General features: G+C 48.0%; 1 protein-coding gene across 2 annotated transcripts in view; it reads right to left on the bottom strand.

Moving 5' to 3' along the window:
• LOC141130534 (transcription factor COE3-like) overlaps nucleotides 1–8,014 on the bottom strand; it is a 207,475-nt gene extending 199,461 nt beyond the window's left edge. For both annotated transcript variants that reach the window (XM_073618142.1, XM_073618143.1), the window contains exon 1: nucleotides 7,686–8,014. In XM_073618142.1, the coding sequence (XP_073474243.1) occupies nucleotides 7,686–7,819 (134 nt within the window). In that variant the 5' untranslated portion in view covers nucleotides 7,820–8,014. The remainder of the gene's footprint in view (nucleotides 1–7,685) is intronic.
• Nucleotides 8,015–22,009: the final 13,995 nt, after the last annotated feature.

Here is a 22,009-nt window from a genome sequence, read left to right as displayed (position 1 = left end):
TCCCTTCCTATAAAGAGTTACCCTTCCTACAAATAGTTACCCTTCCTATAAAGAGTTACCCTTCCTACAAATAGTTACCCTTTCTATAAAGAGTTATCCTTCCTATAGAGCGTTTCCCTTCCTATAGAGAGTTACCCCTCCTAGAGAGAGTTACCCTTCCTATAGAGAGTTACCCCTCCTAGAGAGAGTTACCCTTCCTATAGAGAGTTACCCTTCCTATAGAGCGTATCCCTTCCTATAGAGCGTATCCCTTCCTATAGAGCGTATCCCTTCCTATAGAGCGTATCCCTTCCTATAAAGAGTTACCCTTTCTATACAGAGTTAGCCTTCTTATAAAGAGTTACCCTTCCTATTGAGTTACCCTTCCTATAGAGAGTTATCCTTCCTATAGAGAGTTATCCTTCCTCTAAAGAGTTATCCTTCCTATAGAGAGTTATCCTTCCTCTAAAGAGTTATCCTTCCTATAAAGAGGTACGCTTCCTATAAAGAGTTACCCTTCCTATAAAGAGTTAACCTTCCTATAGAGAGTTACCCTTCCTATAAACATTTACCCTTCTGTTAGAGAGTTACCCTTCCTAAGGATACTTAACTTTCATATAGACAGTTACCCTTCCTATAAAGAGTTACCCTGCCAACAGTTACCGATAATTGAAATCTGGCCTTTATGGAAGAGTGGCAAGAAAGCCATTGTTGAAAGAAAGTCATAAGAAGTCCTGTTTGCAGTTTGCGAGAAGCCATGTGGGGGACACAGCAAACATGTGGAAGAAGGTGCTCTGGTCAGTTGAGACCAAAATGGAACTTTTTGGCCTAAAAGGAAAACGCTATATGTGGCGGAAAACTAACACTGCACATCACCCTGAACACACCATCCCCACCGTGAAACATGGTGGTGGCACCATCATGTTGTGGGGATGCTTTTCTTCAGCAGGGACAGGGAAGCTGGTCAGAGTTGATGGGAAGATGGATGGAGACAAATACAGGACAATCTTAGAAGAAAACCTGTTAGAGTCTACAAAAGACTTGAGACTGGGGGGAGGTTCACCTTCCAGCAGGACAACGACCCTAAACATACAGCCAGAGCTACAATGGAATGGTTTAGATCAAAGCATATTCATGTGTTAGAATGGCCCAGTCACAGTCCAGACCTAAATCCAACTGAGAATCTGTGGCAAGACGTGAAAATTGCTGTTCACAGACGCTCTCCATCCAATCTGACAGAGCTTGAGATATTTTACAAAGTAGAATGGGCAAAAATGTCTCTAGATGTGGTAGAGACATCCCCAAAAAGACTTGCAGCTGTAATTGCAGTGAAAGGAGGTTCTACAAAGTATTGACTCAGGGGGGCGCTATACAAATGTACCCCACACTTTTCATATATTTATTTGTAAAAAAAAAATTGAAAACCATTTATCATTTTCCTTCCACTTCACAATTATGTGCCACTTTGTCTATCACATAAAATGTCAATAAAATACATTTAAATTTTTTGTTGTAACATGAGAAAATGTGGAAACTTTCAAGGGGTGTAAATATTTTTTTCAAGGCACTGTATATACCTGTATATATCTCACAAAAGTGAGTACACCCCTCACATCTTTTCATTTTCATGTGACAACAACAAAGAATTTACACTTTGCTACAATGTAAAGTAGTGAGTGTACAGCTTGTATAACAGTGTAAATTTGTTGTCCCCTCAAAATAACTCAACACACAGCCATTAATGTCTAAACCGCTGGCAACAAAAGTGAGTACACCCCTAAGTAAAAATGTCTAAACTGGGCCCAAAGTTTCAATATTTTGTGTGGCCACCATTATGTACCAGCACTGCCTTAACCCTCTTGGGCATGGAGGTCACCAGAGCTTCACAGGTTGCCACTGGAGTCCTCTTCCACTCCTCCATGATGACATCACAGAGCTGGTGGATGTTAGAGACCTTGTGCTCCTCCACCTTCTGTTTGAGGATGCCCCACAGATGCTCAATAGGGTTTAGGTCTGGAGACATGCTTGGCTTGTCCATCATCTTTCCCTTCAGCTTCTTTAGCAAGGCAGTGGTCGTCTTGGAGGTGTGTTTGGGGTCGTTATCATGTTGGAATACTACCCTGCAGCCCAGTCTCTGAAGGGAGGAGATCATGCTCTGCTTCAGTATGTCACAGTACATGTTGGCATTCATGGTTCCCTCAATGAACTGTAGCTCCCCAGTGCCGGCAGCACTCATGCAGCCCCAGACCATGACACTCCCACCACCATGCTTGACTGTAGGCAAGACACACTTGTCTTTGTACTCTTGGTACTCTCTCTCACCTGGTTGCCACCACACATGCTTGACAAACCAAATAAGTGTATCTTGGTCTCATCAGAATACAGGACATGGTTCCAGTAATCCATGTCCTTAGTCTGCTTGTCCTCAGCAAACTGTTTGCGGGCTTTCTTGTGCATCATCTTTAGAAGAGGCTTCCTTCTGGGATGACAGCCATGCAGACCAATTTGATGCAGTGTGCGGCGTATGGTCTGATCACTGACAGGCTGACCCCCCCACCCCTTCAACCTCTGCAGCAACGCCGGCAGCACTCATAAGTCTATTTCCCAAAGACAACCTCTGGATAGGACGCTGAGCACGTGACCTCAACTTCTTTGGTGGACCATGGTGAGGCCTGTTCTGAGTGGAACCTGTCCTGTTAAACCGCTGTATGGTCTTGGCCACTGTGCTGCAGCACAGTTTCAGGGTCTTGGCAATCTTCTTATAGCCTAGGCCATCTTTATGTAGAGCAACAATTCTTTTTTTCAGATCCTCAGAGAGTTCTTAGCCATGAGGTGCCATGTTGAACTTCCAGTGACCAGTATGAGAGAGTGAGAGCGATAACACCAAATTTAACACACCGGCTCCCCATTCAGACCTGAGACCCTGTAATACTAATGAGTCACATGACACCGGGGAGGAAAAATGGCTAATTGGGCCCAATTTGGACATTTTCACTTGGGGGTGTACTCACTTTTGTTGCCAGCGGTTTAGACATTAATGGCTGTGTGTTGAGTTATTTTGAGGGGACAACAAATTTACACTGTTATACAAGCTGTACACTCACTGCTTTACATTGTAGCAAAGTGTCATTTCTTCAGTGTTGTCACATGAAAAGATATAATAAAATATTTACAAAAATGTGAGGGGTGTACTCACTTTTGTGACATACTGTATATGTGTATCATAGTGAGAATATATCATGTATATATCGGTGACAATGGTTTATGATAATCATCTACAATATAGAGATGATCCCAAAACAAAGTGAGTATCCAACTGCATCCCGACATGGAATTAAGTGCATCATCCTCTCTGTATGGTTACCGGAAATCTGATCCGATTCCAGAACACACTGATATACCGGCACTGACTCAGTATTAACCCCAAATACACTGATATACCGGCACTGACTGAATAATAACCCCGAACACACTGATATACCGGCACTGACTGAATAATAACCCCGAACACACTGATATACCGGCACTGACTGAGTATTAACCCCGAATACACTGATATACCGGCACTGACTCAGTATTAACCCCGAACACACTGATATACCAGCACTGACTGAATAATAACCCCGAACACACTGATATACCAGCACTGACTGAATAATAACCCCGAACACACTGACTGAATAATAACCCCGAACACACTGATATACCGGCACTGACTCAGTATTAACCCCGAATACACTGATATACCGGCACTGACTCAGTATTAACCCCGAACACACTGATATACCAGCACTGACTCAGTATTAACCCCGAATACACTGATATACCGGCACTGACTCAGTATTAACCCCGAACACACTGATATACCAGCACTGACTCAGTATTAACCCCGAACACACTGATATACCGACACTGACTCAGTATTAACCCCGAACACACTGATATACCGACACTGACTCAGTATTAACCCCGAACACACTGATATACCAGCACTGACTCAGTATTAACCCCGAACACACTGATATACCGACACTGACTCAGTATTAACCCCGAACACACTGATATACCGACACTGACTCAGTATTAACCACAAACACACTGATATACCGACACTGACTCAGTATTAACCCCCGAACACACTGATATACCAGCACTGACTCAGTATTAACCCCGAACACACTGATATACCGACACTGACTCAGTGTTAACCACAAACACACTGATATACCGACACTGACTCAGTATTAACCCCGAACACACTGATATACCGGCACTGACTCAGTATTAACCCCGAACACACTGATATACCGACACTGACTTGCTGTTGTACGGTTACAGATTGACTCAGATCCATAGAACATCACACACAATGTGAATAGGAGATGACACTGATATAACACAGTCTTATCACTGACACAGTTACAGATTCAAACTCTAATCTATGAGGGAGCAACTGGAATCCCGACCCATTATTAGAGGGACAATCCATCTGCTGACAGCGATAATCACAGCACCACACCAAAAACTTCTCACAAAGCTCCGTCTGCCTGCCCCAAGGCAAAGAGAACCTATCCCAACATTCAGCATCAGGGAAACATATCCTCAGTTCACAGTGTCAGTGGGACATGTCCTGGGGTCACAGTGTCAGTGGGACTTGTCCTGGGGTCACAGTGTCAGTGGGACTTGTCCTGGGGTCACAGTGTCAGTGGGACTTGTCCTGGGGTCACAGTGTCAGTGGGACTTGTCCTGGGGTCACAGTGTCAGTGGGACTTCTCCTGGGGTCACAGTGTCAGTGGCACATGTCCTGGGGTCACAGTGTCAGTTGGACTTGTCCTGGGGTCACAGTGTCAGTTGGACTTGTCCTGAGGTCACAGTGTCAGTGGGACATGTCCTGGGGTCACAGTGTCAGTGGGACATGTCCTGGGGTCACAGTGTCAGTTGGACTTGTCCTGGGGTCACAGTGTCAGTGGGACATGTCCTGGGGTCACGGTGTCAGTGGGACATGTCCTGGGGTCACGGTGTCAGTGGGACATGTCCTGGGGTCACAGTGTCAGTTGGACTTGTCCTGGGGTCACGGTGTCAGTGGGACATGTCCTGGGGTCACGGTGTCAGTGGGACATGTCCTGGGGTCACGGTGTCAGTGGGACATGTCCTGGGGTCACGGTGTCAGTGGGACATGTCCTGGGGTCACGGTGTCAGTGGGACATGTCCTGGGGTCACAGTGTCAGTGGGACATGTCCTGGGGTCACGGTGTCAGTGGGACATGTCCTGGGGTCACAGTGTCAGTGGGACATGTCCTGGGGTCACAGTGTCAGTTGGACTTGTCCTGGGGTCACAGTGTCAGTGGGACTTGTCCTGGGGTCACAGTGTCAGTGGGACATGTCCTGGGGTCACGGTGTCAGTGGGACATGTCCTGGGGTCACAGTGTCAGTGGGACATGTCCTGGGGTCACAGTGTCAGTTGGACTTGTCCTGGGGTCACAGTGTCAGTGGGACATGTCCTAGGGTCACAGTGTCAGTGGGACATGTCCTGGGGTCACAGTGTCAGTTTGACATGTCCTGGGGTCACAGTGTCAGTTTGACATGTCCTGGGGTCACAGTGTCAGTGGGACGTGTCCTGGGGTCACAGTGTCAGTGGGACGTGTCCTGGGGTCACAGTGTCAGTTGGACTTGTCCTGGGGTCACAGTGTCAGTTGGACATGTCCTGGGGTCACAGTGTCAGTGGTACATGTCCTGGGGTCACAGTGTCAGTTTGACATGTCCTGGGGTCACAGTGTCAGTGGGGCGTGTCCTGGGGTCACAGTGTCAGTGGGACGTTGCCTGGGGTCACAGTGTCAGTGGGACGTGTCCTGGGGTCACAGTGTCAGTGGGACGTGTCCTGGGGTCACAGTGTCAGTGGGACGTGTCCTGGGGTCACAGTGTCAGTGGGACGTGTCCTGGGGTCACAGTGTCAGTGGGACGTGTCCTGGGGTCACAGTGTCAGTGGGACATGTCCTGGGGTCACAGTGTCAGTTGGACATGTCCTGGGGTCACAGTGTCAGTTGGACTTGTCCTGGGGTCACAGTGTCAGTGGGGCGTGTCCTGGGGTCACAGTGTCAGTGGGACGTGTCCTGGGGTCACAGTGTCAGTGGGACGTGTCCTGGGGTCACAGTGTCAGTGGGACATGTCCTGGGGTCACAGTGTCAGTGGGACGTGTCCTGGGGTCACAGTATCAGTGGGACGTGTCCTGGGGTCACAGTGTCAGTTGGACATGTCCTGGGGTCACAGTGTCAGTTGGACATGTCCTGGGGTCACAGTGTCAGTTGGACATGTCCTGGGGTCACAGTGTCAGTGGGACATGTCCTGGGGTCTCAGTGTCAGTGGGACATGTCCTGGGGTCACAGTGTCAGTGGGACATGTCCTGGGGTCACAGTGTCAGTGGGACATGTCCTGGGGTCACAGTGTCAGTGGGACATGTCCTCAGGTCACAGTGTCAATGGGACATATCCTGGGGTCACAGTGCCAGTGGGACTTGTCCTGGGGTCACAGTGTCAGTGGGACATGTCCTGGGGTCACAGTGCCAGTGGGACTTGTCCTGGGGTCACAGTGTCAGTGGGACATGTCCTGGGGTCACAGTGCCAGTGGGACATGTCCTGGGGTCACAGTGCCAGTAGGACATGTCCTGGGGTCACAGTGTCAGTGGGACATGTCCTGGGGTCACAGTGTCAATGGGACATGTCCTAGTGTCACAATGTCAGTGGGACATGTCCTGGGGTCACGGTGTCAGTGGGACATGTCCTGGGGTCACAGTGTCAGTGGGACATGTCCTGGGGTCACAGTGTCAGTGGGACATGTCCTGGGGTCACAGTGTCAGTGGGACATGTCCTGGGGTCACAGTGTCAGTGGGACATGTCCTGGGGTCACAGTGTCAGTGGGACAAGTCCTGGGGTCACAGTGTCAATGGGACAAGTCCTGGGGTCACAGTGTCAGTGTCCCTAGGTCCCAGTGTCAGTGGATAGGTCCCAGTGTCAGTGGATAGGTCCCAGTGTCAGTGGATAGGTCCCAGTGTCAGTGGATAGGTCCCAGTGTCAGTGGATAGGTCCCAGTGTCAGTGGATAGATCCCAGTGTCAGTGGATAAGTCCAAGTGTCAGTGGATAAGTCCAAGTGTCAGTGGATAGGTCCCAGTGTCAGTGGATAAGTCCCAGTGTCAGTAGATAGGTCCCAGTGTCAGTAGATAGGTCCCAGTGTCAGTGGAAAGGTCCCAGTGTCAGTGGATAAGTCTCAGTGTCAGTGGATAAGTCCCAGTGTCAGTTGATAGGTCCCAGAGTCAGTGGATAGGTCCCAGTGTCAGTGGATAGGTCCCAGTGTCAGTGGAAAGGTCCCAGTGTCAGTGGAAAGGTCCCAGTGTCAGTGGATAGGTCCCAGTGTCAGTGGATAGGTCCCAGTGTCAGTGGAAAGGTCCCAGTGTCAGTGGAAAGGTCCCAGTGTCAGTGGATAGGTCCCAGTGTCAGTGGAAAGGTCCCAGTGTCAGTGGATAGGTCCCAGTGTCAGTGTTCCTAGGTCCAGGAACCAGTGCTGTGTCTGTGGTCAGTGGTGGGATACAGGCAGAGTGATAGAAGTTCTGTAAAGTCCTCTCCTCAGCATCCGATGCTGGCCATACTCCATCCTCTGGTCCTCCCCATATGAGGTGTGTCACCTGTCCCTGTCTGTGATGGGGGGTCACCTACCTCTGTGCAGCGGTGCTGGAGTCCATTATTCCTGAGGAGTGCATCCAGGATCGGACGGAGGACAATCCGGTGGGTATAGGTTCCTCCTTCATACTCAGTGCCCCCCTGGAGAGCGTATCCTGGATGGAGAACATGTAGACGGGGGCTCCTCTCTCCACCAACACACACAACTCCCAGAGAAGAGAAAAGAAGCGCAGCAACAGCGCAGGGCGTCCGTCCCCACTCCCGCTGTATCCAGGGCGGAATATCCCACAGGGGACCGCTGTCCGGTGTCATCCACGAGACGCACAGCCTGTACTTCTTCTCAGCGCAGACAAATCTGAATGTGAGAGATCCTTCGGCAGGAGGCTGAGAGGCAGATGTCCCAGGGGAGGCAGGGGGGAGTGGGAAGGCTGGGCGGACTCCCTCCCTCTATAATCTACAACCTCCTCCCTTCCTGATGCCTCCATCCCTCAGCCTCCTCACTTTCTCCTTCACTCCCCGAATACACATCTGTCCCTTTATCGTCATCTCCATCCTCTCACTCCACATCTGTCCCCTCATCATCTCCATCCTCTCACTCCACATCTGTCCCCTCATCATCTCCATCCTCTCACTCCACATCTGTCCCCTCATCATCTCCATCCTTTCACTCCACATCTGTCCCCTCATCATCTCCATCCTCTCACTCCACATCTGTCCCCCTCATCATCATCTCCATCCTCTCACTCCACATCTGTGCCCTCATCATCATCTCCATCCTCTCACTCCACATCTGTCCCCTCATCATCTCCATCCTCTCACTCCACATCTGTCCCCTCATCATCTCCATCCTCTCACTCCACATCTGTCCCCCTCATCATCATCTCCATCCTCTCACTCCACATCTGTGCCCTCATCATCATTTCCATCCTCTCACTCCACATCTGTCCCTTCATCGTCATCTCCATCCTCTCACTCCACATCTGTCCCCTCATCATCTCCATCCTCTCACTCCACATCTGTCCCCTCATCATCTCCATCCTCTCACTCCACATCTGTCCCCTCATCATCTCCATCCTCTCACTCCACATCTGTGCCCTCATCATCATCTCCATCCTCTCACTCCACATCTGTGCCCTCATCATCATCTCCATCCTCTCACTCCACATCTGTCCCCTCATCATCTCCATCCTCTCACTCCACATCTGTCCCCCTCATCATCATCTCCATCCTCTCACTCCACATCTGTGCCCTCATCATCATCTCCATCCTCTCACTCCACATCTGTGCCCTCATCATCATCTCCATCCTCTCACTCCACATCTGTCCCCTCATCATCTCCATCCTCTCACTCCACATCTGTCCCCCTCATCATCATCTCCATCCTCTCACTCCACATCTGTCCCCCTCATCATCATCTCCATCCTCTCACTCCACATCTGTCCCCTCATCATCTCCATCCTCTCACTCCACATCTGTCCCCTCATCATCTCCATCCTCTCACTCCACATCTGTGCCCTCATCATCATCTCCATCCTCTCACTCCACATCTGTGCCCTCATCATCATCTCCATCCTCTCACTCCACATCTGTCCCCTCATCATCTCCATCCTCTCACTCCACATCTGTCCCCCTCATCATCATCTCCATCCTCTCACTCCACATCTGTGCCCTCATCATCATCTCCATCCTCTCACTCCTCATCTGTCCCCTCATCATCTCCATCCTCTCACTCCACATCTGTCCCCTTCATCGTCATCTCCATCCTCTCACTCCAAATCTGTCCCCCTCATCATCATCTCCATCCTCTCACTCCACATCTGTGCCCTCATCATCATCTCCATCATCTCACTCCACATCTGTCCCCCTCATCATCATCTCCATCCTCTCACTCCACATCTGTCCCCCTCATCATCATCTCCATCCTCTCACTCCACATCTGTCCCCTCATCATCTCCATCCTCTCACTCCACATCTGTCCCCTCATCATCTCCTCTGTCCTCTCACTCCACATCTGTCCCCTCATCATCATCTCTGTCCTCTCACTCCACATCTGTCCCCATCATCATCATCCTGATCCTCTCACTCAACATCTGTCCCCTCATCATCATCTTCATCCTCTCACTCCACATCTGTCCCCCTCATCATCATCCTGATCCTCTCACTCAACATCTGTCCCCTCATCATCATCTCCATCCTCTCACTCAACATCTGTCCCCTCATCATCATCTCCATCCTCTCACTCAACATCTGTCCCCTCATCATCATCTCCATCCTCTCACTCAACAGCTGTCCCCTCATCATCATCTCCATCCTCTCACTCCACATCTGTCCCCTCCTCATCTCCATCCATCGTCATCTCCATCCTCTCACTCCACATCTGTCCCCTCATCATCTCCATCCTCTCACTCCACATCTGTGCCCTCATCATCATCTCCATCCTCTCACTCCACATCTGTCCCCTCATCATCACCATCCTCTCAACCACATCTGTCCCCTCATCATCTCCATCCTCTCACTCCACATCTGTGCCCTCATCATCATCTCCATCCTCTCACTCCACATCTGTCCCCTCATCTTCTTCATCCTCTCACTCCACATCTGTCCCCCTCATCATCATCTCCATCCTCTCACTCCACATCTGTCCCCCTCATCATCATCTCCATCCTCTCACTCCACATCTGTCCCCTCATCATCTCCAACCTCTCACTCCACATCTGTCCCCTCATCATCATCTCTGTCCTCTCACTCCACATCTGTCCCCATCATCATCATCCTGATCCTCTCACTCAACATCTGTCCCCTCATCATCATCTCCATCCTCTCACTCCACATCTGTCCCCCTCATCATCATCCTGATCCTCTCACTCAACATCTGTCCCCTCATCATCATCTCCATCCTCTCACTCAACATCTGTCCCCTCATCATCTCCATCCTCTCACTCAACAGCTGTCCCCTCATCATCATCTCCATCCTCTCACTCCACATCTGTCCCCTCATCTTCTTCATCCTCTCACTCCACATCTGTCCCCCTCATCATCATCTCCATCCTCTCACTCCACATCTGTCCCCCTCATCATCATCTCCATCCTCTCACTCCACATCTGTCCCCTCATCATCTCCATCCTCTCACTCCACATCTGTCCCCTCATCATCTCCATCCTCTCACTCCACATCTGTCCCCTCATCATCATCTCTGTCCTCTCACTCCACATCTGTCCCCATCATCATCATCCTGATCCTCTCACTCAACATCTGTCCCCTCATCATCATCTCCATCCTCTCACTCCACATCTGTCCCCCTCATCATCATCCTGATCCTCTCACTCAACATCTGTCCCCTCATCATCATCTCCATCCTCTCACTCAACATCTGTCCCCTCATCATCATCTCCATCCTCTCACTCAACATCTGTCCCCTCATCATCATCTCCATCCTCTCACTCAACAGCTGTCCCCTCATCATCTCCATCCTCTCACTCCACATCTGTCCCCTCCTCATCATCTCCATCTTCTCACTCCACATCTGTCCATTCATCGTCATCTCCATCCTCTCACTCCACATCTGTCCCATCATCATCTCCATCCTCTCACTCCACATCTGTCCCCTCATCATCTCCATCCTCTCACTCCACATCTGTGCCCTCATCATCATCTCCATCCTCTCACTCCACATCTGTCCCCTCATCATCACCATCCTCTCAACCACATCTGTCCCCTCATCATCTCCATCCTCTCACTCCACATCTGTGCCCTCATCATCATCTCCATCCTCTCACTCCACATCTGTGCCCTCATCATCATCTCCATCCTCTCACTCCACATCTGTCCCCTCATCATCATCTCTGTCCTCTCACTCCACATCTGTCCCCTCATCATTTTCATCCTCTCACTACACATCTGTCCCCCTATCATCTCTATTCTCTCACTACACATCTTTCCCCCCAATGTGCCCCTCATCATCTCTATCCTCTCACTCTTCATCTGCCCCCCCACCCCGATGTGCCTACCGTCATCTCTATCCTCCCACTCCACATCTGCCCCCCCCGATGTGCCCCTCATCATCTCTATCCTCTCACTCCATAATGGTCCCCCCATGTACCTCTCATCATCTCTATCCTCTCACTCCACATTTGTCCCCCCAATGTGCCTGCCGTCATCTCTATCCTCCCACTCCACATCTGCCCCCCAATGTGCCTCATCACCTCCATCCTCTCACTCCACATCTGTCCCCCCAAATGCGCTTCTCGTCATCTCTATCCTGTCATTCCACATCTGTCCCCCAAATGTCCTTTCCTGGTACCTCTCATTATCTCTGTCCTCTCACTGCAGATTTCCAGCTCCAGCTCCATCCTCTCACCTGTCCGGATTTCCATCCCCACCCCCGTCCTCTCACCTGGCCATATTTCCAGCCCCATCTTCTTACCAGGATTTCCAGCCCCATCTCCATCCTCCCACCTGGGCGGATTTACATAGTTACTTAGTAATTTCCCACCTCATCTCCTTCATCGCACCAGGCCGGACTTCCAGCCCCAGCTCCATCCTCTCACCTGGCTAGATTTCCAGCCCCATCTCCATCCTCTCACTTGACCAGATTTTCAGCCCATCCCCATCCTCTCACCTGGCCTGATTTCTCACCTCATCTCCATCATCTCACCTGGCCAGATTTCCAGCCCCATCTCCATCCTCTTACCTGGCTGGATTTCCAGCTCCATCTCCATCCTCTCACCTGGCCGGATTTCCTACCTCATCTCCCGCATTTCACCTGATCGGATTTCCAGCCCTTTCTCCATCTTCTCACCTGACCGTATTTTCCACCTCATCTCCGTCATCTCACCTGGCTGGATTTCCAGCCCCATCTCCATTCTCTCACCTGGCCGGATTTCCAGTCCCATCTCCACTCTGTCACCTGTCCAGATTTCCATCCCCATCTTCTCACCTGGCCGGATTTCCAGCCCCATCTCTATCCTCTCACCTGTCCAGATTTCCAGCCCCATCTTCTCATCTGGCTGGATTTCCAGCCCCATCTCCATCCTCTCACCTTGCCGGATTTCCAGCCCCATCCCCATCTTCTCATCTGCTGAATTTCCAGCCCCATCATCTCACCTGGCTGGATTTCCAGCCCCATCTCCATCCTCTCACCTGGACAGATTTCCAGCCCCATCTCCATCTTCTCACTTGGCTGGATTTCCAGCCCCATCTCTATCCTCTCACCTGTCTAGATTCCCAGCCCCATCTTCTCACCTGGCTGGATTTCCAGCCCCATCTCCATCATCTCACCTGGCCGGATTTCCAGGCCCATCTCCATCATCTCACCTGGCTGGATTTCCAGCCCCAACTCCATCATCTCACCTGGACAGATTTCCAGCCCCATCATCTCACCTGGCTGGATTTCCAGCCCCATCATCTCACCTGGCTGGATTTCCAGCCCCATCTCCATCCTCTCACCTGCACAGATTTCCAGCCCTATCTCCATCTTCTCACCTGGCTGGATTTCCAGCCCCATCCTCATCCTCTCACCTGGACGGATTTCCAGCCCCATCTCCATCCTCTAACCTGGACGGACTTCCAGCCCCATCTCCATCCTCTCACCTGGACAGATTTCCAGCCCCATCTCCATCCTCTCACCTGGATGGATTTCCAGCCCCATCTCCTTCCTCTCACCTGGCTGGATTTCAAGCCCCATCTTCATCCTCTCACCTGGCCAGATTTCCTACCTCATCTCCGTCACCTCACCTGGTCAGATTTCCAGCCCCTTCTCCATCTTCTCACCTGACCTTATTTTCCACCTCTTCTCCGTCATCTCACCTGGCTGGATTTCCAGCCCCATATCCATCCTCTCACCTGGACAGATTTCCAGCCCTATCTCCATCTTCTCACTTGGCTGGATTTCCAGCCCCATCTCCATCCTCTCACCTTGACGGATTTCCAGCCCTATCTCCATCATCTCACCTGGCCATATTTCAGAATACTGAAACCACTAGAACAAAGTAGCATTTGGGGAACTAGCACTGGATTTATGTTATAGAGTGGGGTAATCCACCCCACAGCTTATGTACATAGTCTCTGATCTCCCCTACTTCAGCAGCTGATGTGAACAGTAAGGAAGGACTCTGATGTATGGGGGGGGGGGGGGGGGGCTCTGATGGGGACCCTAATGAAAGGAGGGACTTGGATGGGAACTCTAATGAAAAGGAGAATGTGATGGGGACTGTAATGAAAGGGCAGACTCAGATGGGGACCCTAATAAAAAGAGGGACTGAGATGGGGACCCTAATAAAAAAGGGTACTAATAAGGGGACCCTAATGGGGACTAGGATAGGGACTCTAATGAAAGGGGGGCCTGATGGGGATTCTGATGTTAGCGGGTAATCTGATGGTGACACTTATCAAAGAGAGGACTCTGATGGGGACCCTGATGAAAGGGGGGACTTGAATGGAGACCCTAATGAAAGGGGGGGCTCAAATAGGGACCCTTAAAAAATGGGGGCCTGATGGGGGACCCTAATGAAAGGAGGGACTTAGATGGGGACCCAAATAAAGGGGCAGACTCAGATAGGGACCCTAATAAATAGGGGGACTCAGATGGAGACCCTATAAAAAGGAGAGACTCAGATGGGGACCCTAATAAAAGAGGAGACTCATAAGTGGACCCTAATGAAAGAGGGGACTAGGATAGGGACTCTTATGAACGGGGACCTGATGGGGACCCTAATAAAGGGGGGGCTTTGACAGTGACCCTGATGTAAGGGGGACTTTGATGGTGATGCTAATCAAAGGGAGAACCCTGATGGGGACCCTAATAAAAGGGGACACTAAAGAAAAGGGGGAATCAAATGGGGACCCTAATAAAAGGGGACACTAATGAAAGGGGGAAGCAAATGGGGACCCTAATAAAAGGGGGACTCAAATGGAAACCCCAATAAAGGGGGGGGGGGGGCTCAGATAGGGACCCTAAAAAAAGGGGTGCCTGATTAGAACCCTGAAAAAGGGGGGCCTCTGACGTTGACCCTGATGTAAGGGGTGACTCTGATCGTGACCCTTATAAAAGAAAGAACTTTGATGGGGACCCTAAAAGGGGTGAACTTGGGTGGGGACCCTAATGAAAGGGGGGGACCAGAAGGCGTCCCATATGAAAGAGGAGCCTGAATGGATCCCTAATGAAGGAGGGGTCTGATAGGGACCCTAATGAAGGGGGGCCTCTGATGGTGACCCTGATGTAAGGTGGGATTTTGACAATGACCCTAATAAAAGGGAAGACTCTGATGGGGACCTTAATAAAAGGGGAGACTTGGATGGGGACCCTAATAAAAGGGGTACTGAGATGGGGACCCCAATGAAAGGGGGCACTGGGATGGGTATCCTAATGAAAGGGGGGACTGGGATGGGGACTCCAATGAAAGGGGGGACTTGGATGGGGACCCTAATAAAAGGGGTACTGAGATGGGGACTCCAATGAAAGGGGGCACTGGGATGGGTATCCTAATGAAAGGGGGACTGGGATGGGGACTCCAATGAAAGGGGGGACCAGATGGAGACCCTAATGAAAGGGGGGACCAGATGGGGACCCTAATATGACAGGGGGGGCTGATGTATTATGCTGATATGCTGGAAAAAAACACATTAATTACATTCATTAACCAAATTGTATTCATTTATCTATAAAGTTTATTTTTTTGCAGGCGGTGAATGTTAGAACAGTCTGCAGACCCCCGTTATGGAGAGATCACAGGCATGGCATGTAAATCACACTGCACAGATGTGATCCGCACTCCCAGAACGTCCCTGGGTGGCATTCAACCAAGAAGGCTGAGGACATCTTGTGGCTAAAAAGAAGTACTGCAGGGGACAGCTCCAGACTGAAGAGGAGCTTTGCAGCCTGTGCTGCTTTTCTTTTCCCCCAGGCTTGTTCTTCGGACCCTCCATTTTTGCTCTGATGCATTCATTCACTTTGTTTTTTACACTTAATTACACTCTTTGAGTCTCACAGACAGCAGCTGCTGAGTACTTCAAACCTGAATAACCCCGGAGACACCCCCTCTGATACGGATCGCCTCTTACGCCTGAACAAAAGCCAGCCCATTGACCTCTATTTAGATCCTTCCATTGATGAAAAGAGGCAAGTCCCATGCAATAGCAGCAAGGGGTTAAATGGGTTCAAGGTGCAGGAAAAGCATGACTCCTGATTGACAAGAATACAATGAGAACAATGGCAGTAAAGGGGTTAAATCTTGTGATGGAATGGCAACAAAGGACGTTAAGAGACACAAAAGAGCCTGTTCACACTTACGCATTTCATTGTAAGGCACAAAGAGCCTGTTCACACTTACGCATTTCATTGTAAGGCACAAAGAGCCTGTTCACACTTACATGTTTCATTGTAAGGCACAAAGAGCCTGTTCACACTTACGCGTTTCATTGTAAGGCACAAAGAGCCTGTTCACACTTACGCGTTTCATTGTAAGGCACAAAGAGCCTATTCACACTTACGTGTTCCATTGTAAGGCACAAAAAGAGCCTGTTCACACTTACGCATTTCATTGTAAGGCACACAGAGCCTGTTCACACTTATGCGTTTCATTGTAAGGCACAAAGAGCCTGTTCACACTTACGCGTTTTATTGTAAGGCACACAGAGCCTGTTCACACTTACACGTTTCATTGTAAGGCACAAAGAGCCTGTTCACACTTACGTGCTCCATTGTAAGGCACAAAAAGAGCCTGTTCACACTCACATGTAAGATACAAAACGCCTGTTCAAACGTATGCGTTTCATTGTAAGGCACAAAGAGCCTGCTCACACTTACGCATTTCACTGTAAGGCACAAAGCACCTGTTCACACTTATGTGTTCCATTGTAAGGCACAAAAAGCCTGTTCAGTTACCCGCTTCATTGTAAGCCACAAAACGCCTGTTCAAACTTATGTGTTTCATTATAAGGCACAAAGAGCCTGTTCATACTTAAGCGTTTCACTGTAAGGCACAGACAGAGCCTGTTCACACTTACGCGTTTTATTGAAAGGCACAAAGCTCCTATTCACACTTACGCGTTCCATCGCAAGCTAACACACGTTAACCGTGAATGGGCTGCCAATGCGCCACAATTGCACTTTACTGTACAGTGCATCGGGGTGCCATTTGCAATAAACATCACAGCAATGCAGGACACATAAGGCAGGTCCATTGCCATTAAATCCCGGCGCTGAACCCTACTTAGCAGCATAAAAGGAGGCTTATGTCCTGTCAGATGGTAGCAAAAGGGTTAAATCCAGCAGACTTGAAATTGAGAGATTCCATTTCTTCAGGAACAGCAGCAAATGCTGCGCAATGGTACCAAAGGGGGTTACTTCTGTGGCTGGGCTCATCTCCGGCCAGGTGGCAGCAAAAAGGGTTAAATTCACCAGACTTGAAATAAAAAAGGGTTAAACTCTGCAGAACAGCAGCAACCCCTGTGCAGGGGTTACATCTGACATGTCTGGGTAAAAGAGGGTTAAATCTAAAGGGGAGGGGGGTGTTGAATTCTGAACGATCGCTACAAAGGGGTTAAATCAATCACCGCACCAACAAGAGGCTACAGAGGCAATGAAATCAGTCAGCTACCCGGAGATTTAACCATGTGTTGTCCATCGCTTCATTCGCAGCACATTGATTCTAATGAGACCGCGTCAAGTCTAAGTCGCTTTGCTGCTTGAAATCCCCGGAGTATCCCCCCTAGGGTTCTAATTCACATAATGCCAGTCAAAGAAAAAAAAAAAAGGATTTAATCCCCTTTTGTCGTTTCCTTTAAGAAAAAAATCCTGAAGAGTGGTCCCAAAGGGGTTAAATTCTACACAATGGCGGCAAAGAGGTTGTATTCCCTGCAGCAGCAAACAATAGGCTAGGCTGCCTAGAGGCAAGAGAAAGTTTCAACGCAGCAGGGTGGCAATTGAGGGGTTAAACCTTAACCCCCCCAGGCAAGAAAACGTGTGGTCTATGTACTCTGACAACGGAGGGAAATGCCCACCGGCAGACAAGAAATGCATAGAAAACTGGGACCCCTATAAGGGGTTAACGTGTGCATATTGGCAGCAAAAGAGGTTAACTTTCTACAAAGCACCCACAGGAGAACATTTTGATACAAGCTTAACCAATAGGTGCGTTCTAGAGCAGTGTTCCTCCACTCCAGTCCTCAAGGCATCCCCAACAGGTCATGTTTTCAGGATTTCCCTTTAGATGAAACGGCCGTGGTCATCACTAAGGCAGTAAAGCTGATCAAATCACCTGTGCAAAATAATGGAAATCCTGAAAACATGACCTGTCGGGGCGCCTTGAGGACTGGAGTTGAGAAACACTGATCTAGACAATGGCAACTAAGGGGTTACATTTTTATGTGACATCCAAAGAAACACACATTCTATATTGGGGGGGGGGGGGGGGTCAGATGTTCTACACAATGACAATCCAGGGGTTAAATCCCGAACCATGGCAACAAACTGGTTAATTCTTACACGCCAATGAAGGAGTTAAAATCTGCACAATCACATCAAAGATCATTATTAGCTATGAAAGTCAGGAAACAGCCACACTGATCACCTTACCTCTAATTCTTGTAGGAGATCTGGAAAACATGACCTGCTGGCCATGACAGACACACGGGGGCTGGATCCTGCACAGGGGAAAGGGAAGTGTCGATATCTTTCATGGTGGCTACAAAAGGGTTAATTAAGAACAATTGTAATTCATTGTAATATATACATATATAGTTTAACCTTTTTTTAAAATTAATCAAGTAATGTCTAAAAAAAAATTATATATTCATTTAAAACATTTTTAATTTGACTTGATTCATTAAAAAAAAGAATAACATAATTTTTGTATATTACTCTATAAATATAAAATATATATATATATATATAATACAGATATATAATATATATAGACATTATTTATTTTATTCTTTTAACTTTACTTGGATTCATTAAAAAAAAAAATCCCCCAAAAAATTACATAATTAAGACATTTTTATTTTGACTTGATTAAATTAAAAAAAGTTAAACAAATTGTATAATATATATTTTTATATATAGATATATTTATTATTAGTATGTTATTTATATAATTATTATATTATTTTATTTTCTTTTTTTTAACTTTACTTGATTCATTTAAAAAAATCAAAAAAAAAAAAAAAAAAAAAAAAAACATACTTATTTAATCAAGTCAAATAAAAAATGTCTTTTCTTTTTTTTAGTTATTTTTTTTATTTTAATGAATCAATTAAAGTTAAAAAAAAAAATAAAAAACTATAATATATACATACGTATATATATATATATATATATATATATATATATATATATATATATATATATATATATATATATATATATATATATATATATATATATATGTGTGTGTGTGTTATATTTAGGACATTTTTAATTTGATTAAATAAAAAAAGTATAACAATTTATATACATATATATATTTATATAATTGATATATATATATATATACACACATACACACACACACATTGTATACCCCTGTATGTTGTGATTTTTTTTTTTTTTTAAACCATCGGTTCTCCCTGCTGATGTCACTGCTTGTGGAAGAGAATTCCACATCCTTACCACTCTGCCAGTAAAGAACCCTCTACGCAGTTTGAGGTTAAACTGCTTCTCTTCCAATTTCAGTGAATGGCTACGTTTCTTTTTAAATTCCCTTTCACAGAAAAGTTTTTTTCCCTATGCTAAGGTCACCAGTACGGTATTTGGACACTGATCTCATTGATAACTCCAACACTGCAGCTATCCTCCTCGGCGGCCAAGGCTCCTTGGCGGAGGCTCGGCGGCCAAGGCTCATTGGTGGAGTCTTGGTGGACCTAGGCTCATTGGTGGAGGCTGGGTTGCCAAGGCTCATTGGTGGAGGCTGGGCAGACCTAGGCTCATTGGTGGAGGTTGGGCAGACCTAGGCTCATTGGTGGAGGTTGGGTGGACCTAGGCCCATTGGTGGAGGTTGGGTGGACCTAGGCTCATTGGTGGAGGTTGGGCAGACCTAGGCTCATTGGTGGAGGCTGGGTGGACCTAGGCTCATTGGTGGAGGTTGGGTGGACCTAGGCCCATTGGTGGAGTTTGGGGGTGTAGCCTGATCTAATATAGGAGCTAATAGAGCTCAAATTGCTGAAAAAGTGAATGCTGGTTCTGATAGAAAGGTGTCAGAACACACAGATAACGCAGCTTGTTGTGTATGGGGCTGTGTAGCCGCAGACCGGTCAGGGTGCTCATGCTGACCCGTGTCCACAACCAATAGTGCCTGCAATGGGCACAAGAGCATCAGAACTGGAGCATGGAGCAATGGAAGAAGGTGGCCTGGTCTCATGAACTCAATAATATTTTGAGGAACACAACACTCAGTTTGTGGTGTTGACTTATATATTTAGTAGAATAACATGACCCCATCACATTGCATAGCAAAAAAGAAACAAAGATTATAGTAATTACAAAAGAGAAGATTTTATTTTTTTTTCTAGGCCATCCCATGTATCCAGTGAAAAGTCAAGCCTCACCCCATACACTACGGGAACAGGAGGAAGCAAACATTGGTCCCCTCTATCACCAATAGCCCCTGGTATCCCCTATACAGAACACTCATACTATGAATCATTACCCCCATCTATATTAGATGTCGTGTATGATTTGTCCAACCACTTTGCCCAGACTTTATTGTACTTACTAGAGCAACCCCTATTCCTATAGGTGTCTCTATACAACTGAAGATTATTATTTATCAATTGTTTCCAATATAAAAGCATAGGAGGACAGAGTTTCTTCCAATAAAGTGCAATGGCTTTTCTTGCATAGGGAAATGTTGCATTAATAAATATTTGCTCCGTCACTATAGGGGTAATAGCCTCTACCAAACCCAGCAAACAGACAGACATTGAAACCGGTAAAACAGTGGTCTCCAAACTGCGGCCCGGGGGCCAGATGTGGCCCTTTACTTGCTTCTATCCGACCCTCGGGACACTATTCCTCCAACTGACAATAATGATGAGGCACCATCCCTCCCACTGACACCAATGATGGGGCACAATTCTTCCTACTAAAACCAATGATGGGACACTATTCCGCCCACTGACACCATTGATGGGGCACTATTCCTCCTACGAAGACCAATGATGGGGTACTATTCCTCCCACTGACACCATCGATGGGGCACTATTCCTCTTACGAACACCAATGATGGAGTACTATTCCTCCCACTGACACCATCGATGGGGCACTATTGATCTTACGAAGACCAATGATGGGGCACTATTCCTCCTACGAAGACCAATGATGGGGTACTATTCCTCCCACTGACACCATCGATGGGACACTATTCCTCTTACGAAGACCAATGATGGGGTACTATTCCTCCCACTGACACCATCGATGGGGTACTATTCCTCCCACTGACACCATCGATGGGACACTATTCCTCTTACGAAGACCAATGATGGGGCACTATTCCTCCTATGAAGACCAATGATGGGGTACTATTCCTCCCACTGACACCATCGATGGGACACTATTCCTCTTACGAAGACCAATGATGGGGCACTATTCCTCTTACGAAGACCAATGATGGGGTACTATTCCTCCCACTGACACCATCGATGGGACACTATTCCTCTTACGAAGACCAATGATGGGGTACTATTCCTCCCACTGACACCATCGATGGGGTACTATTCCTCCCACTGACACCATCGATGGGACACTATTCCTCTTACGAAGACCAATGATGGGGCACTATTCCTCTTACGAAGACCAATGATGGGGTACTATTCCTCCCACTGACACCATCGATGGGGTACTATTCCTCCCACTGACACCATCGATGGGACACTATTCCTCTTACGAAGACCAATGATGGGGCACTATTCCTCCTATGAAGACCAATGATGGGGTACTATTCCTCCCACTGACACCATCGATGGGACACTATTCCTCTTACGAAGACCAATGATGGGGCACTATTCCTCCTACGAAGACCAATGATGGGGTACTATTCCTCCCACTGACACCAATGATGGGGCACTGTTTCTCCTGCTAAGACCAATAATGGGGCATCATTCCTCCCACTGACACCATCGATGGAGCGCTATTCCTCCTGTTAAAACCAATAACGGACAGTGTTAACTCCCACTGATGCCAGGACATTTTCTACTCACACTGGCTAAAGTCTGGCCCCCTTGAAGCCCAAAGGACAGTAAACTGGCCCTTCGTTTAAAAAGTTTGGAGACCCCTGCTGTAAAGGAGCATAGGTGATGGAGTTTAATAAATCCACCACCTCCACTAGGGTTGCCACCTCATCCCTTTAAACCCGAACACATATGA

The sequence above is a fragment of the Aquarana catesbeiana genome, linkage group LG01 (assembly GCF_042186555.1).
Source record: "Aquarana catesbeiana isolate 2022-GZ linkage group LG01, ASM4218655v1, whole genome shotgun sequence".
Lineage (NCBI taxonomy): Eukaryota > Metazoa > Chordata > Amphibia > Anura > Ranidae > Aquarana > Aquarana catesbeiana.
Note: the sequence above shows the minus strand (reverse complement) of the source record. Positions and strands in the feature narration are given on the sequence as shown.